We start from the raw sequence: 24,507 nt of genomic DNA, 5'->3' as shown, positions 1-24,507 counted from the left end.
GGCCGAGAGTCGCATCCGAGCGAGGCGCGTGCTCTGCGTCATAACGGTGCGGTGTCATATTTCCGACGTCGTGTTTTTATCAGAAACACACGCACACAATCGTCCGTTATAATAATAATACTAGGTGAGCAGAGCTTCATTTGTTTGGAGCGGAGGAACCCAAAGGCGACATTCTACTAACTAGCAGCTCCAGGTGCGGACGGTAACGGGGATGCGTTCAGGTTCAAAGCAGAGGAGGTCGGCTAGTACCGTGGTGCGTTTGATGATCGTGGGCTCCGCTTGGTTACGGTGGACACGAGCGGCTTTTTAACATCTGGAGGTGAGGAGAACAAAGCGACGGATGTTACACAGCCATTATTAATGAATGAATGAACCAGTGGTTTAATTCTGTGTTTCACAGGTCTGTGAGGAGGAGGAGGAGCAGAGATTTCACCGTTTAAAGGTAGGAATGAAGCCTCATTGTGAACCGGTTCAGATTTTACAGCTCAAAGCATCAGGGAATGAACGTGTTTCTATTTGTCAAACTCAAGGCCCGCGGACCAAATCCGGCCCTTTAAAACATCCTAATCGGCCCGCATGGGGAAATTGTCTGAGAAAACATGAATCATTGTGTAAATCAGGGGGTTCTCAAACATGGGATCAGGACCCCATTTGTGGTCGTGAGACAGGGAGCGGGGCGTGGGGATGCTGTGAAATGCATGCTGGACAAATGGATAAATGTGTGTTTTCAACAGCTATGTTTGAAAAACTAAATTTGGTTGGTTGAATTCTAAAAGAAAGTGGGTAGTGAGTTAATGATCGTAACAAAATGTGGGTCCCAGGATGAGAACAGTTGAGGACCCCTGATTTAACTTACTTTTTCTTGCCATAGTTTTGCTCCTTTTAATGAAGTTTTGCTACATTATTCCCAATTCTGCCACTTCGCCATCAAATTCCAATGCCTTTTCTGCACATTTTTCCCACTTTCAAGACATTTTCAGCACTTATAAACATAGGTGGAGTTTGAGATTCTAGCCGGGGGGGGAGGCAGGAAAAAAATAAAATCAATAAATATTATATATATATATTTAGTTCACATTTTGTGTGCTGATGGACACTCAAGTTACCTCATATGCCATCGATTTTTCATAATATGTCCCCTTTAAAGAAGGCCGTGGCTAATGATACGGAAACATATCAATAGATTGCATGTCTATTCCAGGGGTCACCAACGCGGTGCCCGCGGGCACCAGGTCGCCCGTAAGGACCAGATGAGTCGCCTGCAGGCCTGTTCTAAAAATAGCTCAAATAGCAGCACTTACCAGTGAGCTTTTATATATATAGATTTATTTATTTAGCTATTCTTGTTTAAATCACACTTACATGTAACTTAGAAATGACAATACATATATATAAACACTTAAAATGTAAAGTGTTTTTTGTGTTTAATACATACTTGCCAACCCTCCCAATTTTCTCCTGATTTCTGCCCGACATTGTCCGGGCGGACCATCCTTCACTGAGCGTCGTTTCCAGCCGGACAATAATAACGATTACACCGCATAAGAAGAGGAAGAAGACTCTTCTTCCTCTTCTTATGCGGTGTAATTATATTATTGTAATAATAATATTGTTGTAATAATAATAACGATTACACCGCATAAGAAGAGGTGTAATTGTTATTATTGTCCGGCCGGAAACGACGCTCAGTGAAGGATGGTCCGCCCGGACAATGTCAGTGAGGAAATCGGGAGAAAATCAAATCCAACCATGTGTAGGGAAGTGTTTCTGTTATGGTTATAGCCGTTGTTGTATAGGCTATGTTTAATTTTCCTTTTGTTGATTATTTTTATTTCAAGCATACATTGCATAGATTGATGGATAATTTATGCAATGTATGCCTTTTTTGTTTAATTTTATGTTATTTATTTTATTTATTCTACTACTACCACCATTTACCATTTGCACGGGTACTGTGGAATTTGTTCTTTACTTTATATGTGTTTTTCAAATAAAAGAACACTGTGAAATTGAATTATTTCATTTTCTCTTTAAAAAGCAAACTACCCCCCCCCCGCTCTTTTGAAAATCTCCCTAATTATTATTTAAGTGTGTATCAAACTGGTAGCCCTTCGCATTAATCAGTACCCAAGAAGTAGCTCTTGGTTTCAAAAAGGTTGGTGACCCCTGGTCTATTCATATGTAGCGCCCCTCATTGGCCAATTTCGGTGATGTGATAGGTGCACCACATGATTTAAAGTTCCGTTAGTTTTATTGAAAAATGAAAAATATATATGACAAAAGCGGGATTCGAACCCACGGCAGCGGAAGGAAGAATTCTTGAGTCAGGCACCTTAGACCACTCGGCATTACAACATTACGCTTGATACATTTCCGTATCAATAGACACCTCCTTTAAAGAATGAGAGAGTAAAGTTGCTGTAATTAAGCAGTGTTATTATTTATTATGTTCTAGATAGATCCGATTTTGTTGCATGGTAGGTGGGCGAGTAGATTATCACAACACCGCTCAATCCACTGCTTTATATCTCGACACAGCGCAGGGTTTGCTCGTTCTCTGTTCCAGCCGGCTTCTTTTCTCAGCGCATCACTACAAACAACAGACTAGTGAGTCTATGGAGAACCCGCAGTGTCATCCATGTTGTAAACAAAGTGCTCTGCTGCTACGGGATGCAGGAGGGTCAAATGTCATCGGCTGCTGGACCTTTAAAACTTTTTTACTTGATTTTATTTTGCGAACCTTTGAATTTCATATCACCGTTTTTATTATTTTCTAATCACTGTGTTTTTGGCACTTAAAATATTTGTATATTGTGTAAGTTATATTAAAAATTGGGAAAACGGTAATGAAAACTTTTGACCACTGGGGGGAGGGGGACAATGCCCCCCCTCCCCCGCAAACTCCTCGTATGATTATAAACCCTTTCCACTACGTTTCCATCTAATGTCACACATGTTGACCCATTATTGTCAGTTTTAATATATTTTCACCATATTTTATGCTTATTTTTGCCAATTTAAAGTCACCATTTGTCATGCCCATTATTTGCCAGTTTAAACTAATTGTTCCTACTTTTTTAAATACAAACTTGTCCGTATTCAGCCCCTGTACTAAAATGAAATGATGTTCTAATGAAATGTAAAATGTCGACTTCTGTTTTAAATTAACTGGTGTGTGATGGTTGAACATTTCCGCTGATAAAGCAAAATCTGTTTGCATCGCAATTTAGAAACCAAAATAAAAATGCACGGAGTCGTGTAATATTATGTCCGTGATTCTTTAATAAGAATATACCTCAATTCACCTTTTTACCTTCTACACATAAACTAGTGAATTCATCTATTAATCAGTGAAGGGTTGAGCTTTCTCATCGCTAACCCGGGCATATGCACACACTGTTTATTAATTAATTACAAACACTAATTAAGTTGTGAAGCAGATTAAACAGTATATAACCATAAATACTAACAATCAGAATCATGTTCTTTAATTCTTAGTGTTTGATTTTACTCTACCAATTAACAGATTTGTTTACGCTGCATTTTACTATCCATTGACCCGTTGTAGACCCCCGCAGACCCCCGCGACCCCGTATTTCAGGGTCGCGGGGGTCTGCTGGTGCCTATCTCCGGCTTACACTGGGTGCTAGGTGGGGCTACACTCTGGACAGGGCCATTTGCATTTTACTATCACATTGTTTAGTCTTTAGACAAAAAAAAAAAAATGGTTTTTGTGCTAGTTGGTACGTTTACATTTTCACTCGACCAAATCTGTAACAGATTATATCTTTTATTACATTATTATTAATAGGTATCCTCCTCCCGTTTCCATCTGTTGACTTTTCAAACTATCTTTGCCAAACTTATAAATTACAATCTGTTGGGAGGAAATTCATTCAAAATCATTTTTTTATTTGTTGATTACTGTAACATGTCAACGATGACTTATTTTAGTTATCCTGCTTTTGTTTGCTTCGTCTTTAGGTAGAAAAGTGATGACGATGGTGAAAGTCATAAAAACTATAAAAGACAATATCAAATGGACTTTAAATAGACTTTACTTACATAAAGTTTTATCGTACACATGTAGTCTACATTTTTTAATTACAATGACTTCAATTATCCACGTTCAATTACAACTCAATTCCGATTACGGTGACCAGCTTTTTTTCCAATTACAATTAAAATTACAATGATTATTTTCCTGTGAAAGTCAATTATAATGAAGTCCTCAATTACTAAATTACTAAATACAATGAATCACAATTACCGAGCCTGAATAAATCTCTAATGATAACGGGTCAGTTTGACCCATGTCTTCAATCTACGCCTCATTATTAACCCTATTGAATTTACACTGTTCTGTGATTTGGTCAACGTTTCAAACATGTATTGTTTTTTAGCGTTTATTATAGACTGCAACACAAGTTTTTTATTTAATTTTTCTCAATATGTCGATGAACTGGTAAATTATTTTAACATCCAATCAATCCATGGCGCACAAGAGTTCGTCCCAGAGTTACATAAACGTGCTGCTCAGGGTGAAAGTTTATTGCAGAGATCACATTTTAAACAGCCAGCAGATTTTTATTTAGTTCTAAAATGTTAAAAGAAACTACTTTTAAAAAATATGAGCCTCTAACTCAATTGTCAAACTCAAGGTCCTGAGGCCAAATCCGGCCCTTTAGAGCATCAAATTTGGCTCACTGGATAAAGTCGGAATGAACACCCCTGGTTCAATTGCTGCAGAAAACTTTTTTTTTCTTAGAAGCTAAAGCACATTTTTATGTATGTTCTGTAAGTTTTCACTGTTTCACACTGGTTTAAAGGAGCGTTTGTACATTTACCGAGCTCTCTAAACAATGCTCTTATAACATTGTGTCGTATGAGCTGTAAACTTCCAACACCTAAAAGCCTTACACAACCCCCCTTATCAATCTTTCACTAAACATTAGCAAGCGAACTGACCATGCACTTCTCAGGGTTCCTTTGAACTCAGGTTAAGGTTTGCGTTCCACTGCTCAGTTACCTGATGTTTTGATCTGACTCTTATCTTTATGTCTGCTGATAAGGAAGATATGAAAAGGCCCCACTGTCATCATTGTAGGTCAAGATATATCCTCCATATAATCCTCTTTTACCTGTATAATTAAGAGGATTACTGACTTTGAATGCCTTGGCACACCTTGAAGGAGCATTTCCTTCCTGTGTCAGTTATGTACCAGTGTGTGATAGATTGTGGATTGATTTCATAACCAGATAATCATGGCAGTGGACGTCCCCGGACTGGTGACTGTGGTCTTTTTTTATATTTGCATCCTCTTAATTGGATTATGGGGGTATCGAAAATCCAAAAAAGTCGAGAAGACATGCATCGGCAGCAAGAGCGAAGTCACAATTGTTGCAGGTCGCAATATCAGCGTGTTGGTTGGTATTTTTACCATGACAGGTACGTCTCACCAATTCCATACATATGCTGTGATTTATGTTGCACCCTCGTTCATTTTCTCGGTGGTCTGTGCTTCTTTCTAAGCGACATGGGTCGGCGGAGGCTACATTATGGGAACGGCTGAAGCTGTTTACACCCCTGGGAGAGGTCTCATCTGGGCTGTCGGGCTCCCTGCGTACGCTATGAATTTTCTGTTGGGTGAGTAACGAAAACTCAAACTATTTCTTTTTTTTGCACACTAAACATGAGTGAAAATTAATACAATTTGCCTAAAATTGTGAGTAATTTGGGCTTAGGAAACTAGAAAATATATTTTACGTTTCAATTTTGAGTAGTTCTTGTAACGGAATCATAGAAATTGAGTTTAGAACACGTTTAAGTCTGGCAAAGCACGTGTTCATTTAAACGTTAGCGTTTATGTACAAAATTTTCATGAGGGCCACATTTGGTAAAAAACATGTCCCGGGCCTGATACTTTTTTAACATGTTGTTTTCAGTAAAAATGTGACCCACTGAAATATTAAGTGTGTATTGCTTAATAAAGCAGAAAAATCCTAGCTTGCTAGTTCACCTAGTTTTTTTTTTGTAACGCAGGTTCGATTGATGAATTTGAGCATTTTTCCTTTTCCTTTCCACTCCGTTACCATCAACCGTATCCATGGAAACCCCAGAACAACTTTATGATGTCACTGTTTAACAGTGTTTGGAATAACGGTGTTTGGAATAACGGCGTTTAAAATAACGGCGTTATGTAACGCCGTTTGTTTTTCAGTTACGGGGTAATCTAACTAATTGCTTTTTACGCCGTTACAACACCTTTATCGTTACTGAACGTTAAATGTGGTGCATTACATGCAGTGATTGAATAAACTGCTATCTGAAAGCAGCCCTGGCTTCTTACTCAGCTGTAGTGAGGAGGTGGGTAAAAAACAAGGTGAGCAATTATGATTGGCTAAGGCGGCGTCATGTTTAATGGTAGCCAATCAGAGCCAGTGTTTTTACACATGTGCCAGCAAGAGGAGGCGGGTTAAAAGCAAGGTGAGCGATTATGATTGGCTAAGGCGACGTGCCAGCACACGCGACACACACACACGACACACACACACACACACACACACACACACACACACACACACACACACACACACACACACACACACACACACACAGCAGATTGGATGAATCAGCAGAGATGGTGAGCGTGGAGCAGTCTGATGAAAAGTTGTCATTTTTAAGGTGATGATACAAACACTACTTTAAATTAATTGTGGTCAAAGGCAAGAACGTGCATGTGAAGTGTTCATTATATCCAGGAGTGAAGACTTTGTCCACATCCGTTGTAAACAACTCAAATGTAATGAAACACCTCACGACACACGCATCTAAAAAATGTGAATTCTTTGACATATAGCAACTTTTTTTTTTTAACAGTAACGCAAATAGTTACTTTCCTTGGTAATGAGTTACTTTTATTATAGAGTAATTTAGTTACTAACGCAGTTACTTTTTGGAACAAGTAGTGAGTAACTATAACTAATTACTTTTTTAAAGTAACGTTCCCAACACTGCTGTTTAAAAAGCAATTGAAGGACATTAGGTATTAGAACAGGAATCATTGAGTTGTAGCTCAGTGTGTGATGGCTGTGACCTACTTTCCTGTTGTCCATTTCACTTCGTTACCACAAAAAGGTAACGGAGTGGAAAGACCTTCATCATTCAACCTCATGTTAAACAAACGTCAGGAAGAATTACATGATTTTCAACATCCCAAATGTGCCCCACATGAAAATTTCTCCCAAACGTCTTCAGCTACAGCAGAGAAACAAAAAATGCCCAAAATAAAATTTATTTTAGTTTAAGTCTAAAGGATTAACAATGATTTTAACTAGAAAGCAAATCATTAAGGCTTTGCACGCATTTATCATTCACTAGAATATAGTTGTTTGTTTTGGTCATGTTGTTATCACATCACGTGTTTGACTTTACTCCTGAGGTCAGGGAGGGAAGATATTTCATATGATGACAGTCTGCTGAGTTTATGTAACAGAGCTTAATTTGCCAATAGAGCAGACAAACATGCCTCGGTCGAATTTTGTTCGGTCCCCAAAGTAAATGCAGAAAATGACTTAAAACACACAGAAGGACAGAAGAATACACAAAACAAAAGCTAAAGAATACATAAAATGAGAAAAAATTAAGCAAAATGACAAGTGAAACAAGATGGCGCCGGTGTGTCTGGTGTGCTGCTTGGCTCTGCTCAGTTTTATTTGTTTTATGCTGATTTTAACATCTGTTACAAGGACCATCGACTCACTGCTGGTGTATAATTGTCAAGAATTGCTCAAAATAAAAGAAACGGTGCAATCGTGTACCATTCGTGATGCAAACAACAAGTCAGGTTCATTCTACCTGGCTGACCTGCCTGCGCACCTCCTCAGGGTGAATGCGCCGCTGCCCAGGAAGCGTAAACGCCGAGGAGTCCGATCCGGTCGGCTCGTGAAGCTGAAAGCCTGGTTGGCTCTTTCTCCCACCGCGGTGTGGTCCTCGGAACTTCCACGGGATTACAGAGACTGTTTTTTCCGCTATGTCTAGCGACGCACACTCGCTCCAGTTGGCGCTTGGTTGGTGCCCATTACCGGACAACGGGAGGATCTCTGCGCGCTGCGCCCTCGCCGCTCTTCTTTCCGGGTTTCTGACGGTGTGTCCCCGGCTAACCTCAGGCCGCTGAGCCGGGTAGCTCAGGCGGCTACTACAGCTTCTACGAGGTGCGCACTCGTGAACGCGAGGTCTGTGGCGAATAAAACTTTCATCCTGCAGGACTTCTTTACATCGTGCGATTTGGATGTACTGTTTTTAACAGAGACTTGGATCAACAGCGGTCAGTCTACTGCTTTCTCAGAGTTATTACCTCCAGACTGTACTTTTATCAACGCACCGAGAACCACTGGTCGTGGCGGAGGTATAGCTACTGTTTTAAAGAACTGCTTTTATCACAAAGTGGTATCTGAGAGGTCTTTTTCTTCATTTGAACTGAGCTGTTTTGAGCTGCGACAGGCTGACCCAGTACTGTGCGCTGTCATTTACAGACCACCGAAGCACAACAAGGATTTTATTAGAGACTTTTATGAATTTGTTGCTTGTGTGCTCACGCGTCATGACAGGGTTTTAATTGTCGGAGATTTTAATGTGCATGTATGTTGTCCTTCTAAACCCATGGCCAGAGAGTTTTTGGACTTGGTGGAAGCTTTTAATCTGACGCAACATGTCACTGGCCCCACACAAGTGCACGGGCACACGCTAGACATTGTGTTGTCATGTGGTTTTCCTGTGAACAATGTCGTTGTTGGAGATGCCGTGTTTTCTGACCACAGCCCTGTCATGTTTGATCTTATTTTGGACTTGGAGGTGAAGCTGTCTTGCGTGCGTCATGGTCGTGTTATTAAGCCCGACACGGCCGCTGCTTTTTCTCCTCTTTTTACTGCATCGTTTCTGGATCATCTAAACTCCGCTGCATCTATGGACACCGAGCAATTGATGAACTCTTTTACTTCCACCTGCTCTGAAGTCCTGGACAGTGTTGCTCCCCTCAGAGCCATATGTCCTAAGCCAAAGCAGGAACCGTGGCTCAATGACACTACGCGCACAGCTCGGCGTGAGTGTCGGAGGGCAGAGCGGAGGTGGAAGAAGGACCATTTGGAGGTCTCGCACCAGATTCTTAGAGAGTGCTGGAGAAACTATCAAAGTGCTGTTAAAGCTGAAAAAACTCAATATTTCTCTAACTTGATCTCGAATAATGTCAGTAAGCCTCGAGTTCTTTTTAAAACGATTGGTTCTGTTTTTAATCCGTCCACTTCATTGGAGATGACAAGTGGAACTTGTGAAAAATTCTTCTCCTTTTTTAATGAGAAGGTTGCTGCTATTAGGGCCAACATATCTCCCTTTTCAGTGTGGAGTTGTGTATCCACTCAATGCTTAGCTGTTTTCTGTCAGTTTGAGTCTGTGTCATTGTCTGTGCTCACAGGGATAGTTAAAAAACTTAAACCCTCCTCCTGTCCCACAGACCCGGTCCCTCCTCGCTTTTTTAAAGAGGTTTGGGACACCATTGGCTCTTCTGTTAGGGAGATCATCGACAGCAGCTTGGCTACTGGCATAGTGCCAGCTTTTTGTAAGAAAGCTGGAGTTGAGCCTTTGATTAAAAAACCTGGCCTTGACCCTGCAAATTTGGCGAATTATCGCCCAATTTCCAAACTACCATTGGTATCGAAAATTTTAGAGAAATGCGTTTTTGCACAGTTGCAACCTTTTTTAGATGAAAATGGCACTTTAGACCCATATCAGTCAGGCTACAAAGCTTTGCACAGTACTGAATCTGCACTTTTAAAGGTTTTTAATGACCTGTTTTTAATGACTGATTCTGGAGGCTCTGCCATTTTAGTGCTTTTAGACTTGACGGCTGCTTTTGACACAGTCGACCACACAATTCTTTTAGATCGCCTAAGAGATCGCGTGGGTGTCAGGGGGACCGCGTTGGAGTGGTTTGGGTCCTACCTGTCGGAGAGGTCATTCTCCGTCAGGCTGGGGGACTCCACTTCATCTTCTGCCCCACTTCACTGTGGAGTCCCCCAGGGATCTATCCTGGGTCCCATTCTTTTTGCTATATATCTCCTCCCACTTAGAGAGATTTTTAAGAAACATGGCATGTCTTACAACTTCTACGCAGATGACTGTCAAATTTACATGCCCATTGCAAAGAATGACCACAGCCCCCTGACACCCCTGCTCCACTGTCTGGGTGACGTCAAGGCTTGGTTAGCCCAGAATTTTTTTAAACTAAATGAGGGAAAAACAGAAATAATGGCATTTGGATGTACCCTCACAGACTTGGGATCACTCCAAAAGTATTTGCATCCCAGTGACAGTGATTTTAAATTTGATAAACAGATCAATGGCGTTTTAAAATCGGGTTTTTATCATCTTCGTCTTTTATCCAAAGTTAAGCCTTTTTTATCATTTAATCTTTTTGAACAAGTCGTGCACGCTTTTATTTCAAGCCGTCTGGACTACTGCAACGCACTTTACTCGGGCATCAGCCAAAAGGCACTTTACCGCTTGCAGTTAGTCCAGAACGCAGCGGCACGACTTTTAACAGGGACCAAAAAGCGTGAACACATCACCCCAATCCTTGCTTCTTTGCATTGGCTCCCTGTTAAATTTAGAATTGATTTTAAAATTTTGTTGTTTGTTTTTAAAGCTTGGAATGGACTGGCTCCTCAGTATATCACAGACCTCATCCAAATTTACTGACCCCCGCGCGCTTTGAGGTCTGAGGGCCAGCTCCAGCTCGTGGTTCCGAAGGCAAACCGTAACACTAAAGGGGACAGAGCGTTTTCCGTTGTCGGCCCTAAGCTGTGGAACGCTCTGCCCCTCCACATCCGTACGGCCCCCACCGTGGAGTGTTTTAAATCTCGTCTCAAAACTCACTTTTATTCTCTGGCTTTTAGCACCGCGTAAGTTGTGTGGTCCTCTGTGTCTTTTATTTTATGTTATTGAGTTTTATTCTTATTTATAGTTTTTAATGTGTTTTTATTTATATTTATTCTTTTAAACTGTTTTATTTTTATTTATTGTTTTACACTCATTTAGTGGCAGAGCTCATTTGTATTGTTTTGGTTTTATTGTTGTGGTCGCATGTTCAGCACTTTGGAAACGTTTTGTTGTTTAAATGTGCTCTATAAATAAAGTGGATTGGATTGGATTGAAACACACAGAAAGCCTTTGGTCTTCATGCATTACGGCTCAGATTGGGCTTTACTTTAAATGCTGACATGAATGTTAAAAATGTGGCAATCAGATCAATAAGTCACATTTTTGTGGCCCCAAATGTTATAAAAGTTGCTCATTTGTGAGTATTGTGGTAATTTTTGGTTTCATGAGCTGCTTTTGGTCGACGTCAACTCCAAAATAGGATTTTTCTTCCTCACTGGACTAAAAACGCTTCAATGTTTTCTTTTGCCGTTATTTCTTTCTGACATGATAGTTTTAATTTTTATCTTTCAGGAGGATTATTTTTTGCAAAGCCAATGAGGTCAAAGCGTTACATGACCATGTTGGACCCGTTTCAGAAACGCTACGGTAACACGTTCACTGCCGCCCTGCTCCTCCCTGTGTTGCTCAGTGATATTTTGTGGGTCGCCTGCATTCTCGCAGCTTTGGGTGAGTAACACGTTCTCATTAACCTCCTGCACAATATTTTGCCATAACGTTAACAAATGTTGTGTGGGTTCTCCTTTCCGCCAGTGAAATAGTTCTGACTAACTGATGCATTGATTGTTCTAGACCTCTAAAGGTGTGCTGTGTAGTTGTAGTTCTAATCATATTTTGTTTTCATGTTTTGTTTTGTTGAACTTACTTTTATCCCTGTGTATCAAGTATACAAAATATTGAAGATGATGAAATACATTTTTGTTTTTTGTTTGATTTGCATCCAGGACACTTTAATAAGTATTACTGCATTATATTAATTGCACTTCAAATTTTTCTGAGTTAAAAATGTCCACACTCCTTGGAGCTTACGGATGGTGATTACAGTTACATAAGCGGAGGATGCACACAGGCAGCATCAGGGGCAGCTAAAGGGCTGCAGAGGTCCTCAGGTAAAGACTGGAGTGTCCGAGCAGATTGCCTTTATTAAATAGACGGTGCAGCTGATGAATGTGTTTCGTGGTTATGCAGATTAAAAAGAGAGTTAAATCAACCCGTGCATTGTACGCCTGGAAGTCCCTTTTGTGTCCATGTGTGTAACAATTATTGTGACGGTATCCATTTAAAAAGGAAAAAACAACAGAAAATCCCCCCTACGCTGCTGAAAACGCACCATTACAGTGTCGGGGGCCAGTAAAAGAGAAGCTCCGATCGAAGCTGCAGCGTTATGAGTCAGCTGAAGGCAGAGGAGGCATTATGTAGCGCTCATCATCTTATGAGACCTGTCAGCTAGCTCACATGTCACATGCTAACATGCTAGCATCCTTCCTCACTCACTGACTTCACTGGTCTTTGTGATTGTTCAGGTGGAACGATGAGCATCATTCTCGGACTCTCCTCTGCAACCTCCATCATCATCTCTGCAGTGGTGTCCATCACTTACACTTTACTGGGAGGGATTTATTCTGTGGCTTATACTGACATCATCCAACTGTGTTTCATCTTCATCAGCCTGGTGAGAACGACAAGCATATATGTACAGATATTGAAAATTATGATATATTTTTGTATTAAAATACTCATTTTAGGTATTGCTGCTTTAGCTACTTCTCAGAACAGCATAAAACTCACTCACACGTGCTGTCCCTTAGAGGAGAAAAAAGCAAAAGTGGCTCATATTGTGCAGCTGTTTGTTAATAAATGTGCCTGTGTGACATTTTTCATCAGCAAATTTAAACTAGAATTAATTGTATTTCTGGTCAGACTTTATTGATATAAAAATATCAAGACCCCCACTGTACCTGAAGGTGGTTGAAGGCAGACATGAACATTAAAGAACAGTCATGTAGAGACAGGGCCATCTATAAGGGGGAATAAAGGGGAGAGCTGAAATTACATTTTAAAAACCACAGAAATGATTAAAAGTTGCAAATTAGTGGCCAAAAATGGACAGAAAAAGTAATATTAAAAAAAAGGTTCAAAGTGTCAATATTAGAACAGTTAGTTTAAACTGGCACATACTGTAATTTCCGGACTATAAGCAGCTACTTATTTTCCTTGCTTTGAACCCTTTTCTGGTTTTCGAGTTTCATGTTGCCAAAAAATTGAGCTCCGTCACATTAGACCAGGTGGACCAATGAAACTTTTTACATTAAATCGTCGGTTTAAAAGTGACATTAATGGGTCAACACATCTGATGTTAGGTGGAAAAGTGGTGGAAAGGGTTTATAAGTGCTGAAAATGTCTTGAAAGTGGAAAAAATATGCAGAAAAGGCATTGAAATGTAATGCAGAAGTGGCAGAAATTGGAGTAATGTAGCAAAAATGCATTAAAAGGAGCAAAAATATGGAAAGAAAAAGTGATTAAAAATAGGTTAAAGTCTGTGTAAAGCAGAACTAAATTTGTGTTATGAGTTTGTCACACCATTGAATCGTGTCCATAACCACTGAGCCAAATTTGAAAGATGAAAAAAAAAAGTGTATTAAAATTAGGTCTAAGCACTTCTCTCTGACCTGAAATGCTGGGGGCGTGTCAGTTAGATGGGCTGGAACCACGCCCACATGTGGGAGGGACGCCGCCTCCGTGTAATATGCCTATAGGAGAAAGTAGTGTGAAAGTGGCTCCAGCGTCGATAGTGCTTCTCCCATCGGTTTTCCAAAAGTGCTCGGATCGGGCCAAACGAGGTGTCAGTGGAAAGGCCTGCTCCCCTTGAGTCCGAATATGTGCATCCCTCCTGGGTAGAGTTAGAACTGCGCCCGCTAGAGGAAAAACACACAATTGCTGTGCAATTAAAAGTGCTCACTTCATGGAAAATGTGGCACCAGCAGACATGTTTTATTCCCCCCAAGTCCGAATATGTGGTTTGTGTTCGACTAGGTGCTGAATTGCGCCCACTGGAGGCCGCGGAAGTTGAGTCGGGTTTATGCTAATGATGGCTACGTAACGTAATGTGGCTATGATTTCTGATCCGCCCATTAAATCCTGAACACAGAAATTTCTAATACAGTTTGTGAAGCCTAGTTAGTTTGTTGTCCCTCATACCCAACGTTGAGAACCTCTGCTTTAGAGCATCAATTTTGACCCACTCGAGAAAGTAAAAATGATAGAAAAACACATGAAACACTTTGTAAATTAATATTAAAATTGGATATCCCAGCCCCTCCAAATGCAAAAAACTCAATTAAAATCCAAAATATTTGTAGAGCTCATGTTTCCGCTTCTTATATCATATGAGTTATTTTTAATCTGAAATTGTTGAATTTTCCTTAAATTATTCCACAAAATGTCCCCAAACTCCCAAAATCAGGGACATTTAGGTGAATATACTCATACTTTATCATTTATATACTGTATTATGTATACGTAGAAGTGCAAACCATGGCACATTAATGTTGAATTTGCACCTAAAACTGGTCTGTATTTGGCCCCTGAACTAAAATGAGTTTAACACCACTGTAGTAATTAGGGTTGCACATCTCTCTGTGATAAACAATTCGATATGCATTTCGATACACAGGTTACAATTCAATTAAAAAAACGATTTCCTTTTATTACTGACCGATTCGATAGGAATCGATTCAATACAGTGTAGGAACTATACGATTTGCTTCTACGGTAAATATTTGTTATAAATATTTTATAAAACAAGCCAATCCTAAAGTGACAGTACAATATTTTCTTTTCAAATACATAAACGACCCCATATCCCCAAGCATTGTGGCTTTATGGCACAGGCAAAACAAATACGGAACAACAATGTCAATGTATTTATTTTAAGACATGGACCAAAAAAAAAAGTCTGGCTGACTCATTAGATGGGTATTCCAGAGGTAAAATTACCACAGAATACTAACGACAAAGTGCAACATTTCAGCCTGAGCAAAGTGTTTTGAGCACGGGAGGTAGGTAACAAAGATGCAACATTTCAATGTGAACATGTTACACACCTATAAACAAACCATGTAACAATAACCTTTTAATGATGACCCCTGCTGGTCATCTCAAAATGTGGCCTCAGGCCTTGGGAGCTAGAGTGGAACGACCACATTCTTATCTTAGCAATGCTTAAAATACTCGTCACATATTTTTTTGCAAACCTAAACTGCTGTGATCATTAGTTATTATCACCCTACATTGTGTTCAAGTGCTCATTTTCTGTGAAGTTTGTTTTTAAATACGGTAAATTATTTGAGGTTGAAAAATGGGATTTGAGGTGTTATATGACGATGATTGACAGCCGTGGATCTTGCGTAGCTCTTTTTGTGAAAATTCTTAAGCAGTTAAGTCGTGAAGGAAAGCCGAGATGCCATTAAACTTTTCCTTTCAGTTTTTTGGTCTTTTTTGAGCTACTAGTACTTGTACTAACCTCTATGATCTGATCATCTGAACAAGATGTTGGGAGAATTTCCAGTGGGAAAGATACTTAAGTTTTTTGAGTTGCTGGGCTGCAAAACTCATCAGGGCAGTACGCTAAATAGGCGGAAGCGTGCTACCAGGGCTCCTGGTGACACGCTTCCTGCCGGATCCTACTACGCAGACTCTGGCTCCAAGAATGTTGAGTGGGAACAGCGATCCTCTACAACCGATTAATCTTGTTTTTCATTGCCAATTCCTATCGATTGAGGAGGCTGCTACCGATGCAGCCGTATCTCTCACTTGTTGAACTGGACATCCAGTCACATCGGTTTATCATTCACAACCTTAGTATTGATGTGTATAAACATACTCCAGGGTTTAGTTGCTGCTGACTGAGCTCTTAAACATGTAGTAATGATCACCTTATTGGTGTGTTTCTTTGTTGCAGTGGCTTTGTGTTCCTTTCGTTATTCTGAGTCCAGCCATCAGTGACTCGTCACAAGCCGTGCACTTCAACCAGTCCAGTGGACACACGTCATGGCTTGGAAACCTGGAGCTGGAGAATGCAGGACAATGGACTGATGAGCTTCTTTTAATGGTAAATTCATTCATTTGTGGCTCCACTACAATCTCACAACACTTCTTACAAACTTCTCTTTTTTGAAACACAAGCTGTGAGCTTCTAAGTGTGATACTTAGAAGCTCACGGCTTGTGTTTCAAAGAGCTGAGTTATTACTGCTCATTAGATGTAAACCTAATTACTGAGCAGCGTTCCCAAAGAGGAAATCTAAAACCTCCTTGTAGCTTCAGACACATTTTATGGAACGCTTTATTGTGCTTCCGACACACAGTGACACTGAGCTGGTTTTAGGGCGTCCCCCTGAAACCTACATCAGGCTTTCTTTATTTTTGCATTATTTAAATGTTTGCTGAGTGAATTTAAAGCTGGATTTGCTCAAAATAAATGTTAAAAAAGGTTGAAATTTCTGCTTAAAAGTTTGTTTTGATCTCCACTATAAACAGTCAGTGTGTTGACATGAATGTGTGATATGTTATCGTTTATGATATATCGTCAAAAACATTCTCACCGGTAAGATTATGTCATCCCACGATAAAAACAATTCCCATGTCGGAAATTAGCAAGGGTCATGGACCATTTGTCCCACAATTTAGCCAAGAATGCCCCTAAAAACGTTGTTCCAAGTTTTTTGTCAGATTCTTTGGAGTGGAGCCTCCGCGGTGTGTGGCGTGCCGCTGCCGCCACTCCTGCCCCTCACACACACACACAAACGGCAGTGCTCATCATGGCTTACCTGAAGCTGCTGCACAGCAGCACTTAATGGACCATGATGAAGATATTTGAATATAATTGCGCTTTTCGTTCACTTCATCGTTCACTTCATCGTTTCGTGACGACGTGGCGTGATGACCGGGGAGAATTGTGAGTTGAATTGGTCACTGGACGTTGCGTCATTTACGTTGATTTTGAACATAATTTACTCGCCAGAGTCGCTGAAGTCGCTTTTGGTGTGACCTCACCTTTACTGTGATTTCTTGTGTTTTTTCTCCAGACGAGAAGGACAGTGGTTGGTTTGACTCCATTTTGTTCTACTTTGTTCCCAGTATTCCTAGTGATATCACCTCACTTCATTAGACTATCAACTAAGGCCGAATACAGATCTTTCTGCATAAATACTAAAACTAACATCCTCCTTTGTTTGGCTTCAACTTTCAGTGAAAACAGCAGAAATGTGTTGGAAGTCACTTTGTCAGAGTTTTTTAGGCTGAACACAAGAAATCACATTAAGAATGAAGTAAAAACATTTCTAAGCATCCATCTACAGGACTCCACATCCCACAATGCAATTGTAACACGGGTGTCAAATCAGTGCATGCATCCTCTTGCCTGTCGTATCATCTTTGGTCTTACGTACAGGTTGCGTCCGGTCACATGACTCGGCTCGACCAATTAGAACGTCTATATCTTGCGCTTCCCAAAAGTGGCGGTCACATGCAAGAGAGGCTTTGGATGTTGTTGCTACAGGTAGGTTAACTTCAGTTAATGATAAAACTGTTGTGACAAATCATGAAAGTGATCTAATTAAGCGATAACTCATAGGAGCCTAATGCCAAACACCGACCACCGCCATCACACCATATGTAGAATTTTTGTGAATTTTCAACTTTTAAATATGTCTGAAATACCAAAAATCAAAATTTGAGTGTTAGGAAACATGTCCTTAGCTGTCATGCCTTATGTGATTTTTTTTTTTAGATTACATATTTATATATACATTAATAAATATTGCCGGCCTGGCCAACCTGTAGTACTTTTTTCCACCGGTTGGGTGAGTATAAGCCTATTTACAGCAGAGCTGTCCCTGAACTAGGCCATCTTGGGCATGACCTAATTCTTCTCAGCCTCTGGTGGGAGCAGGGTTACTTACTGGTTCATTTGGAGGTGAAATACTTGAAGATGTCATCTTCTGAAATAACTATACACTTGTATTCATCCCGTTGACACCTTGAGAGCTTGAGAGTGGAGGATTCTTCTTCTTTTTAATTTCCGCCAGACAGAACACCTCAAAGGCGTATAGCCTCCTGGTGGTGGCAGAATTTGTTTGCAAATTCTACATATGGCCCCTTTAATGGTTCCAATGCACTTTGTACTTTAAATGCAAGCTGATATTTTGATATTTATATTGACTATATGCTAATATTTAGATGATTAATTTATATATTTAATGATATTGATGATAATTTAATAATCTGAGAATCATGAAATATATTGTCCAATATTTGATCAGTATATAGAATGTAATTTATCTATGATACAACCTGTAATATTTAAGGAATTGTGTACACAGAGAAATATTTGTGTTACATGGACCTGTTCTCTGCACAGTCCAAGTAATTAATGGCGAGCTATAGAAAGGCATTAAGCCCACTGTATCCAGGAAAAATTGTAACTCACGGAGTCTTCCAGCATGGAACCCCACCTCCTGCTTAATCCGGGCGGTAGGAGGCTCTTGTAGCATGAAGTCTTGCTCTCACACACATGCACACAACCTTCTTCTGGACTCTAAATCCCTGCCTAGGTTGATGTACTGTTATTTTGTGTGTGAATGAAATGGACAACTTGAACATTTGAGCATCACGGATCCAAGGAATTATTATTTGACTTTTCTGTATTCGTGTTGTAATCTTGAATAATTCGTTTTTTAAGTGTTCAATATTTTGATTTAGAAAAGGGTTCTCAGGATCTTTATATTCTTTATATTTATCATACTTGACATTGTACATATGCACAGAATGGTCATTCAAAATAATGTTTTGATGTATTTAAATGTCTTTTGTCTGTTCACATAATACATGGTACCTTTAAAAGCAGTTTGTCAGTTTCTTCAGTTTCTGCTCCTCTCTCCTTGAGTTGTACTTAGTCTTCTGATTTACTAGTCTAAAATTATACTTATATACTTATTGTTTCGCCATTACTTTACTTTGCTTAATAATCTAAGTATCTAATGGGTTACACAATGCACCAAACTTTACCAACATATGAACACACTGACTGTTTATAATGGAGATTAAAATAAACTTCCGACCAACAATTTCAACCTTATTACATGTTTTTTTTCAAGTAATTTTAGCTTGGTCACAACAGGAAACTGTTTTTGTGTAGTGGTTTTAGTGAAAGGCTTAAATTTCTCTATTGGTAGAAGTTAATGTTAAAACCTAGTTAGTGAAACAATGTGATATGAGTTGAGCGGTGTGTGTGTGTGTGTGTGTGTGTGTGTGTGTGTGTGTGTGTGTGTGTGTGTGTGTGTGTGTGTGTGTGTGTGTGCGCGTGTGCGTGCGCTGCAGGGACTAGGTGGACTGGCGTACCAGGCTCTGTACCAGAGGATCCTCTCTGCAGCCTCTGTGGCTCAGGCTCAGTTCACCTGCTTTGCTGCTGCTGGTGCCGTCTTCATCATGGGAATCCCCTCTGTTATTATTGGAGTGGCAGCCACTGCTGCTGGTACGTGTGACCATAAACACACACTCACACCATAATTATACTAGCAACATGGCCAATTTTGTCACTAGTAGTACTAGTAAAGCTTTGAATTTTTATTAGTAATTAGGGTGTAATGGTTTACAAAAGTCACAGTTCAGTACGTACCTCAATAGAAAAGTCTTGGGACTTGAGGTCTGCAGGTGGGTCTTCAAGTTCGTCAGACTCAATTGTCATGTTGTGAATGAGGCGCTGCACACGGTGGAGGCGGAAATTTAACGGCACGTCCACCTGTCCTCCACTTAATTAACTAATAGATATTTTAAATGGTCCTGCTCACAAAAACTGATTAAAAATACAAATAAATAGTATACAATTATATTCTGCACTCAATTCGGTACAGGGTTGTAAACCGGTAGTCGCATACCGAACGGTTCGGCACAAATATGTATATTATTACCGAATAACTAGTAATGTATTTTAATTCTACTAGTACTACTAGTAACACATTGTGTTTTACTAGCAGATTGTTTTGCTTTACTAGTAGCTCTACTTGCGCACTATTGCACAAAAAACTTTTCTACTAAAACTGTTTTTTGTTTACTAATACTACCAGTACACTCAAAAAATCTCAGTAGTAGTATGAGTAGAGTGTTTTAAATCTACTAGTAGTACTAGTAAAGCTTATGGAAAGCAGTTTAAGCCTGAATTTACTTTCCCCACTCCCTTATTAGCATATGATGCTAACTAGTGACACCTTTTGCTTCACTATTAAAGTCTACTTGTGGACTAGTAAACCTAAACTGAGCACTAGTAGAGATTAACTATGGGTAATATCACATTTATGCTCAAATTGCTTATCCTACAGGGTGATGTGTCTGTGCTATGCAGTCCCTTCCATCCTCTGACCCTATACACGATAAGTGTGTATAAATAAACTCGATGCTACCTCTTCTCTTGGTGTCTCAGACTGGAACATGACGGACTACGGTCTACCATCTCCGTTTGATCGAGGCGAGGCCGGTAAGATCCTCCCCCTGGTCCTGGACCACCTCACCCCCAGCTGGCTCTCTGTGTTGGGCATCGCATCCATCGCTGCGGCCGTGATGTCCTCCATGGACTCTGCTCTGCTATCCTCAGCCTCCATGTTCACACAGAACATCTACAAGAAGACCATCAGGACACAGGTGTGTGTGTGTGTGGGCATGGCAGCACGGTAGCGCCCTTTCATTGCCCCTGGTCCCGCTGTCAGGGTTGAGGTCAATTAAATTTTTCAATTACATCTTCAATTACAACTCAATTACAATGACCAGCATTTTTTCCCAATTACAATTAAAATTACAAAGACTATTTTCTCCCTGAAAGTCAATTACAATTATGTTCTCAGTTACTAAAGTTCAATTACTGAACCTCTAATGAATAACCTTATTAAATGTAACCTTCCTCTTGTGTTAGCGTTCTGTTTGCATCTCTAATGATAACGTTTAGTTTTGATTCATGTCTTAAATCAGCTGTAAAATACATTGAAAAATATTATTTATCATCACATTTGTTTCTCATCTCTTGGTTTACCTTGTTACGCTTTCTCATCAATGAAAATATTGGTATTAATATTTTTGGTGTGGGCGTCTGAGCCTTTTTGTTTCAAAAATTGTAAAGTGATCCTCTAGAGCAGTGGTTCTCAACCTTTTCAGCCCACGACCCCCAAAACAAAAATTCCAGAGACCGGGGACCCCCACTATACCTGATGGTGGTTGAACACAGACATGAACACTACAGAACAGTCATGTGGAGACAGGGCCATCTATAAGGGGGAATAAAGGGAGAGATTTTTGAATAGTATCCACTGTTATCCAGGAAGTTTAGTATTATTTGGGCCATAGTATATAGTCACCTTAAAGATGTAAATCCTTGTTTTAATCAGAAATAAAATGGGTTCAAAGTGACCAAAAATGGTGGAAAAGGTGGTGAAATTGGATTTTAAAAACCTCAGATATTGGTTAAAAGTTGCAAATATGAAACATATTTAACAATTGTTAACTACGCATGCAGACATAAAACTGTAACATGGTTCTACAGATTTCTGTTTAATGAAATTGTAATTGACAGTTTTTATAGAATTTCCATGTCAATTACAATTATGAATATTATACAGATTTAAAAGTACAATGACAATTATAATTACACAATTATTGTAATTATTATCCATTATGTCATTACAATTATAATGACCCCAACATTGATTATTAACTGAATATTTGCTGTCCGTGGTATTGACAGAAAGTACAATTTCTAGATTTCTATTTACCAACACATTGTTTGGACCTTTTTTTTTTTTACTAGGTTTTTGTTTAATTTAATTGTAATTGTAATTAACATTAAAATTATATAAAAACTGTCAAAGTAAATTATTTAAACTCAATTAAAATTCAATTATGATTACAAAAGCAACAGATTTTTTACATTTACAATTATACGTATGTCATAACTGTAATTAATTATCAATTGCAATTGTAATTGACCCCTATCCTGCCTGGTGTGGTCCCAAAGGCGTCAGAGACGGAGCTGCAGTGGGTGATCCGGGTCAGCACGCTGCTGGTGGGCCTGAGTGGAACGGGCGCGGCCTTCGGTGATGAGAGCGTGCTGGCGCTGTGGCTGATCAGCGCTGACCTCCTATACTGCGTGGTGTTCCCACAGCTGGTGGGCGTGCTCTACTTTGGCTGCGCTAACACATACGGCGCCATAAGCGCATTCGTGCTGGGCGTGCTGCTGCGCTTGCTCAGCGGGGAGCAATTGTTCGGTATCGCCCCCGTCATCCTGTACCCGGGCTGGAAGGAAGAGGGCGGAGTCATCATGCAGTACTTTCCCTACAGGACATTCAACGTCATCTGCACGCTCATGTGTCTTTTCGCCGTTTCCAAGGGGGCGGAGCTTATTTTTCAACACCACCTACTGTCGCCATCCTGGGATGTTCTGAGGGTGTGTGAGAAGAAAAAAGAGATAGACAGTGAGGGAATAGCGCCCCATTGTGAGGATGATAATGGTATACTTCAGTCACAACTCTAACTACATCCAATCAGCACACACCAACACAATCTGTGTACTGTTAGTGCTTTGGTTATTCCGTTTTAATACAAAACCAAAATAACAAATTAACGGTGTGGTTGTTTTGTTTTACCGACTTAAAACCAAAACATAAATTCTTCTGGTGCTCCTCGTTTCTTGTGATCAACTTCCGTGTGTGTTAACGGCTGCACTCAGTGGCTCACGATATTATAACATGCAAAAAAATCTAACTGTGTGTTTGTCTTTGCAAAAGTGTCAAATGGTAGAATTTTTATGATCTATTGTTCCACACAGTATTCAGTCTCCAGTTTAAATGGATGTTATTTGGACCGTAACACCACAAAACAAAACATAAATGTGAGCTCAAACATCCACAGACTGAATGAAAACATGAGCATGATGAGCTGCTGAAATAAATCCTAAACAGTCCTATTGTGTGTAGAGACCTGGTCCAGTATCTGTGGAGGGAAACCAGTGGACTTCAGTTCTGGTTCTGTTCCCTCTTACAGAATGTGACGTGCTTAAGCTCTTGCTCTGATTTCCCCTTAAATATCCAAATATCTCACAAACACAACAAGATTTCACCAATAATATTTAATGTTAAAACAGAAAAATGCTGCTTATCTGGTTTTTGATTTTTCTGTGTTTATGTTTAGGTTTTAAGTCAGTAAAACAAATAACCACGGTTTATTTGTTTTTTTTGATTTTGGTTGTTTTAGAACGGAATAACCAAAGAACAAACAGTACACGGATTGAACATGTTGTTTTTGTTTGTTTGCTTTGTACTGTATTTAATTTTTATAATAACTTAAGTTTAGGGTCTTAAACAAACGTATTGATACGCTTCAAGTTTATAAAACCACTTCTGCACATTTCCTCTGCATTACAGAGACAATTTAATCAATAGAGTTGTAAGATTTAATTGTGAATTGACCAAATATTTTTGCGAGCGATATCTTTGCACACGGAAAAACTGCTGAGTGTGTTTTTGTAGAATTGTGACAAAAATGATGGGACATAGTTTTAAAAAAGCACTTTTCAAATTACTCCATATTGGATGTCAGTTGTTCACATTAAATGGATTTGCTCATTGTTTTTGCTCCATATTACGACAGCGTATTAGGGCCACATTAAAATAAAAATAAATCTGAGCACTGTAAGATGAATGACATACTATTTCTACATTAAAGTAATGTTTCAAGATTAAAGACATATTTCTACATTAAAGTCATAATATTTTGAGATTGAAGTTGTAACTTTATGAGAATAAAGTTGCAATATTTTGATATTAAAGTCGTAATATTAATAGATTAAAGTCGGAATTTTATAAAAATAAAGTTGTAATATTTTGAAATTAAAGTCATATTAACTTTATTTTCTAAATATCTTAACTTTGATCTCTTAAAATTACGATTTTATTTGGATACAACTTTATTCTTGAAATAAAAATCAGGTTCTCGAAAAAAAACTGATTTATTCTTTATTTTAACGTGGCCCTGTGTGTGTGTGTGTGTGTGTGTGTGTGTGTGTGTGTGTGTGTGTGTGTGTGTGTGTGTGTGTGTGTGTGTGTGTGTGTGTGTGTGTGTGTGTGTGTGGCATTTTTTGTATTGCAACCAAACTGTTGTACTCACAATCACCAGCAGAGGGTGACACTTGAACGATTCCAATTACGCGCACACACAACAGAGAACAAATGGAATCAAACGTGTAACCTTAGAAACTGGAAACGCTTTTTGTTTGGTGTCATTCATTTCTGGCAGCTGATTCACGACATTCCCGTTCTTCATAATAAGAATAAACTTTGATCTGGAAGTATTTCCTTTGTTTGTTTTCTGCTCGTTATTTATTTTTATTTTTTTTATTTTAATTAAATGTTAAGACTTTAAATCCTAATTATTCGCAATTAATACTATTTTAATTTAAACATTCCCTATTTTGTGC

General features: G+C 39.4%; 1 protein-coding gene across 1 annotated transcript; it reads left to right on the top strand.

The window, feature by feature from the left end:
• LOC114465617 (high-affinity choline transporter 1-like) lies at positions 1-23,221 on the top strand. Its single transcript, XM_028450753.1, has 10 exons — positions 1-319; positions 401-442; positions 5,260-5,449; positions 5,534-5,647; positions 11,507-11,662; positions 12,517-12,665; positions 15,954-16,103; positions 19,371-19,524; positions 20,470-20,687; positions 22,051-23,221. Exons 3-10 carry the CDS (start codon positions 5,266-5,268, stop codon positions 22,564-22,566), a joined length of 1,641 nt encoding a protein of 546 aa, XP_028306554.1. The 5' UTR covers positions 1-319; positions 401-442; positions 5,260-5,265; the 3' UTR covers positions 22,567-23,221.
• The last annotated feature ends 1,286 nt before the right edge of the window (positions 23,222-24,507 follow it).

The sequence above is a fragment of the Gouania willdenowi genome, chromosome 6 (assembly GCF_900634775.1).
Source record: "Gouania willdenowi chromosome 6, fGouWil2.1, whole genome shotgun sequence".
In the NCBI taxonomy this organism is placed as follows: domain Eukaryota; kingdom Metazoa; phylum Chordata; class Actinopteri; order Blenniiformes; family Gobiesocidae; genus Gouania; species Gouania willdenowi.
This window is presented reverse-complemented; position numbering and strand designations above follow the sequence as displayed.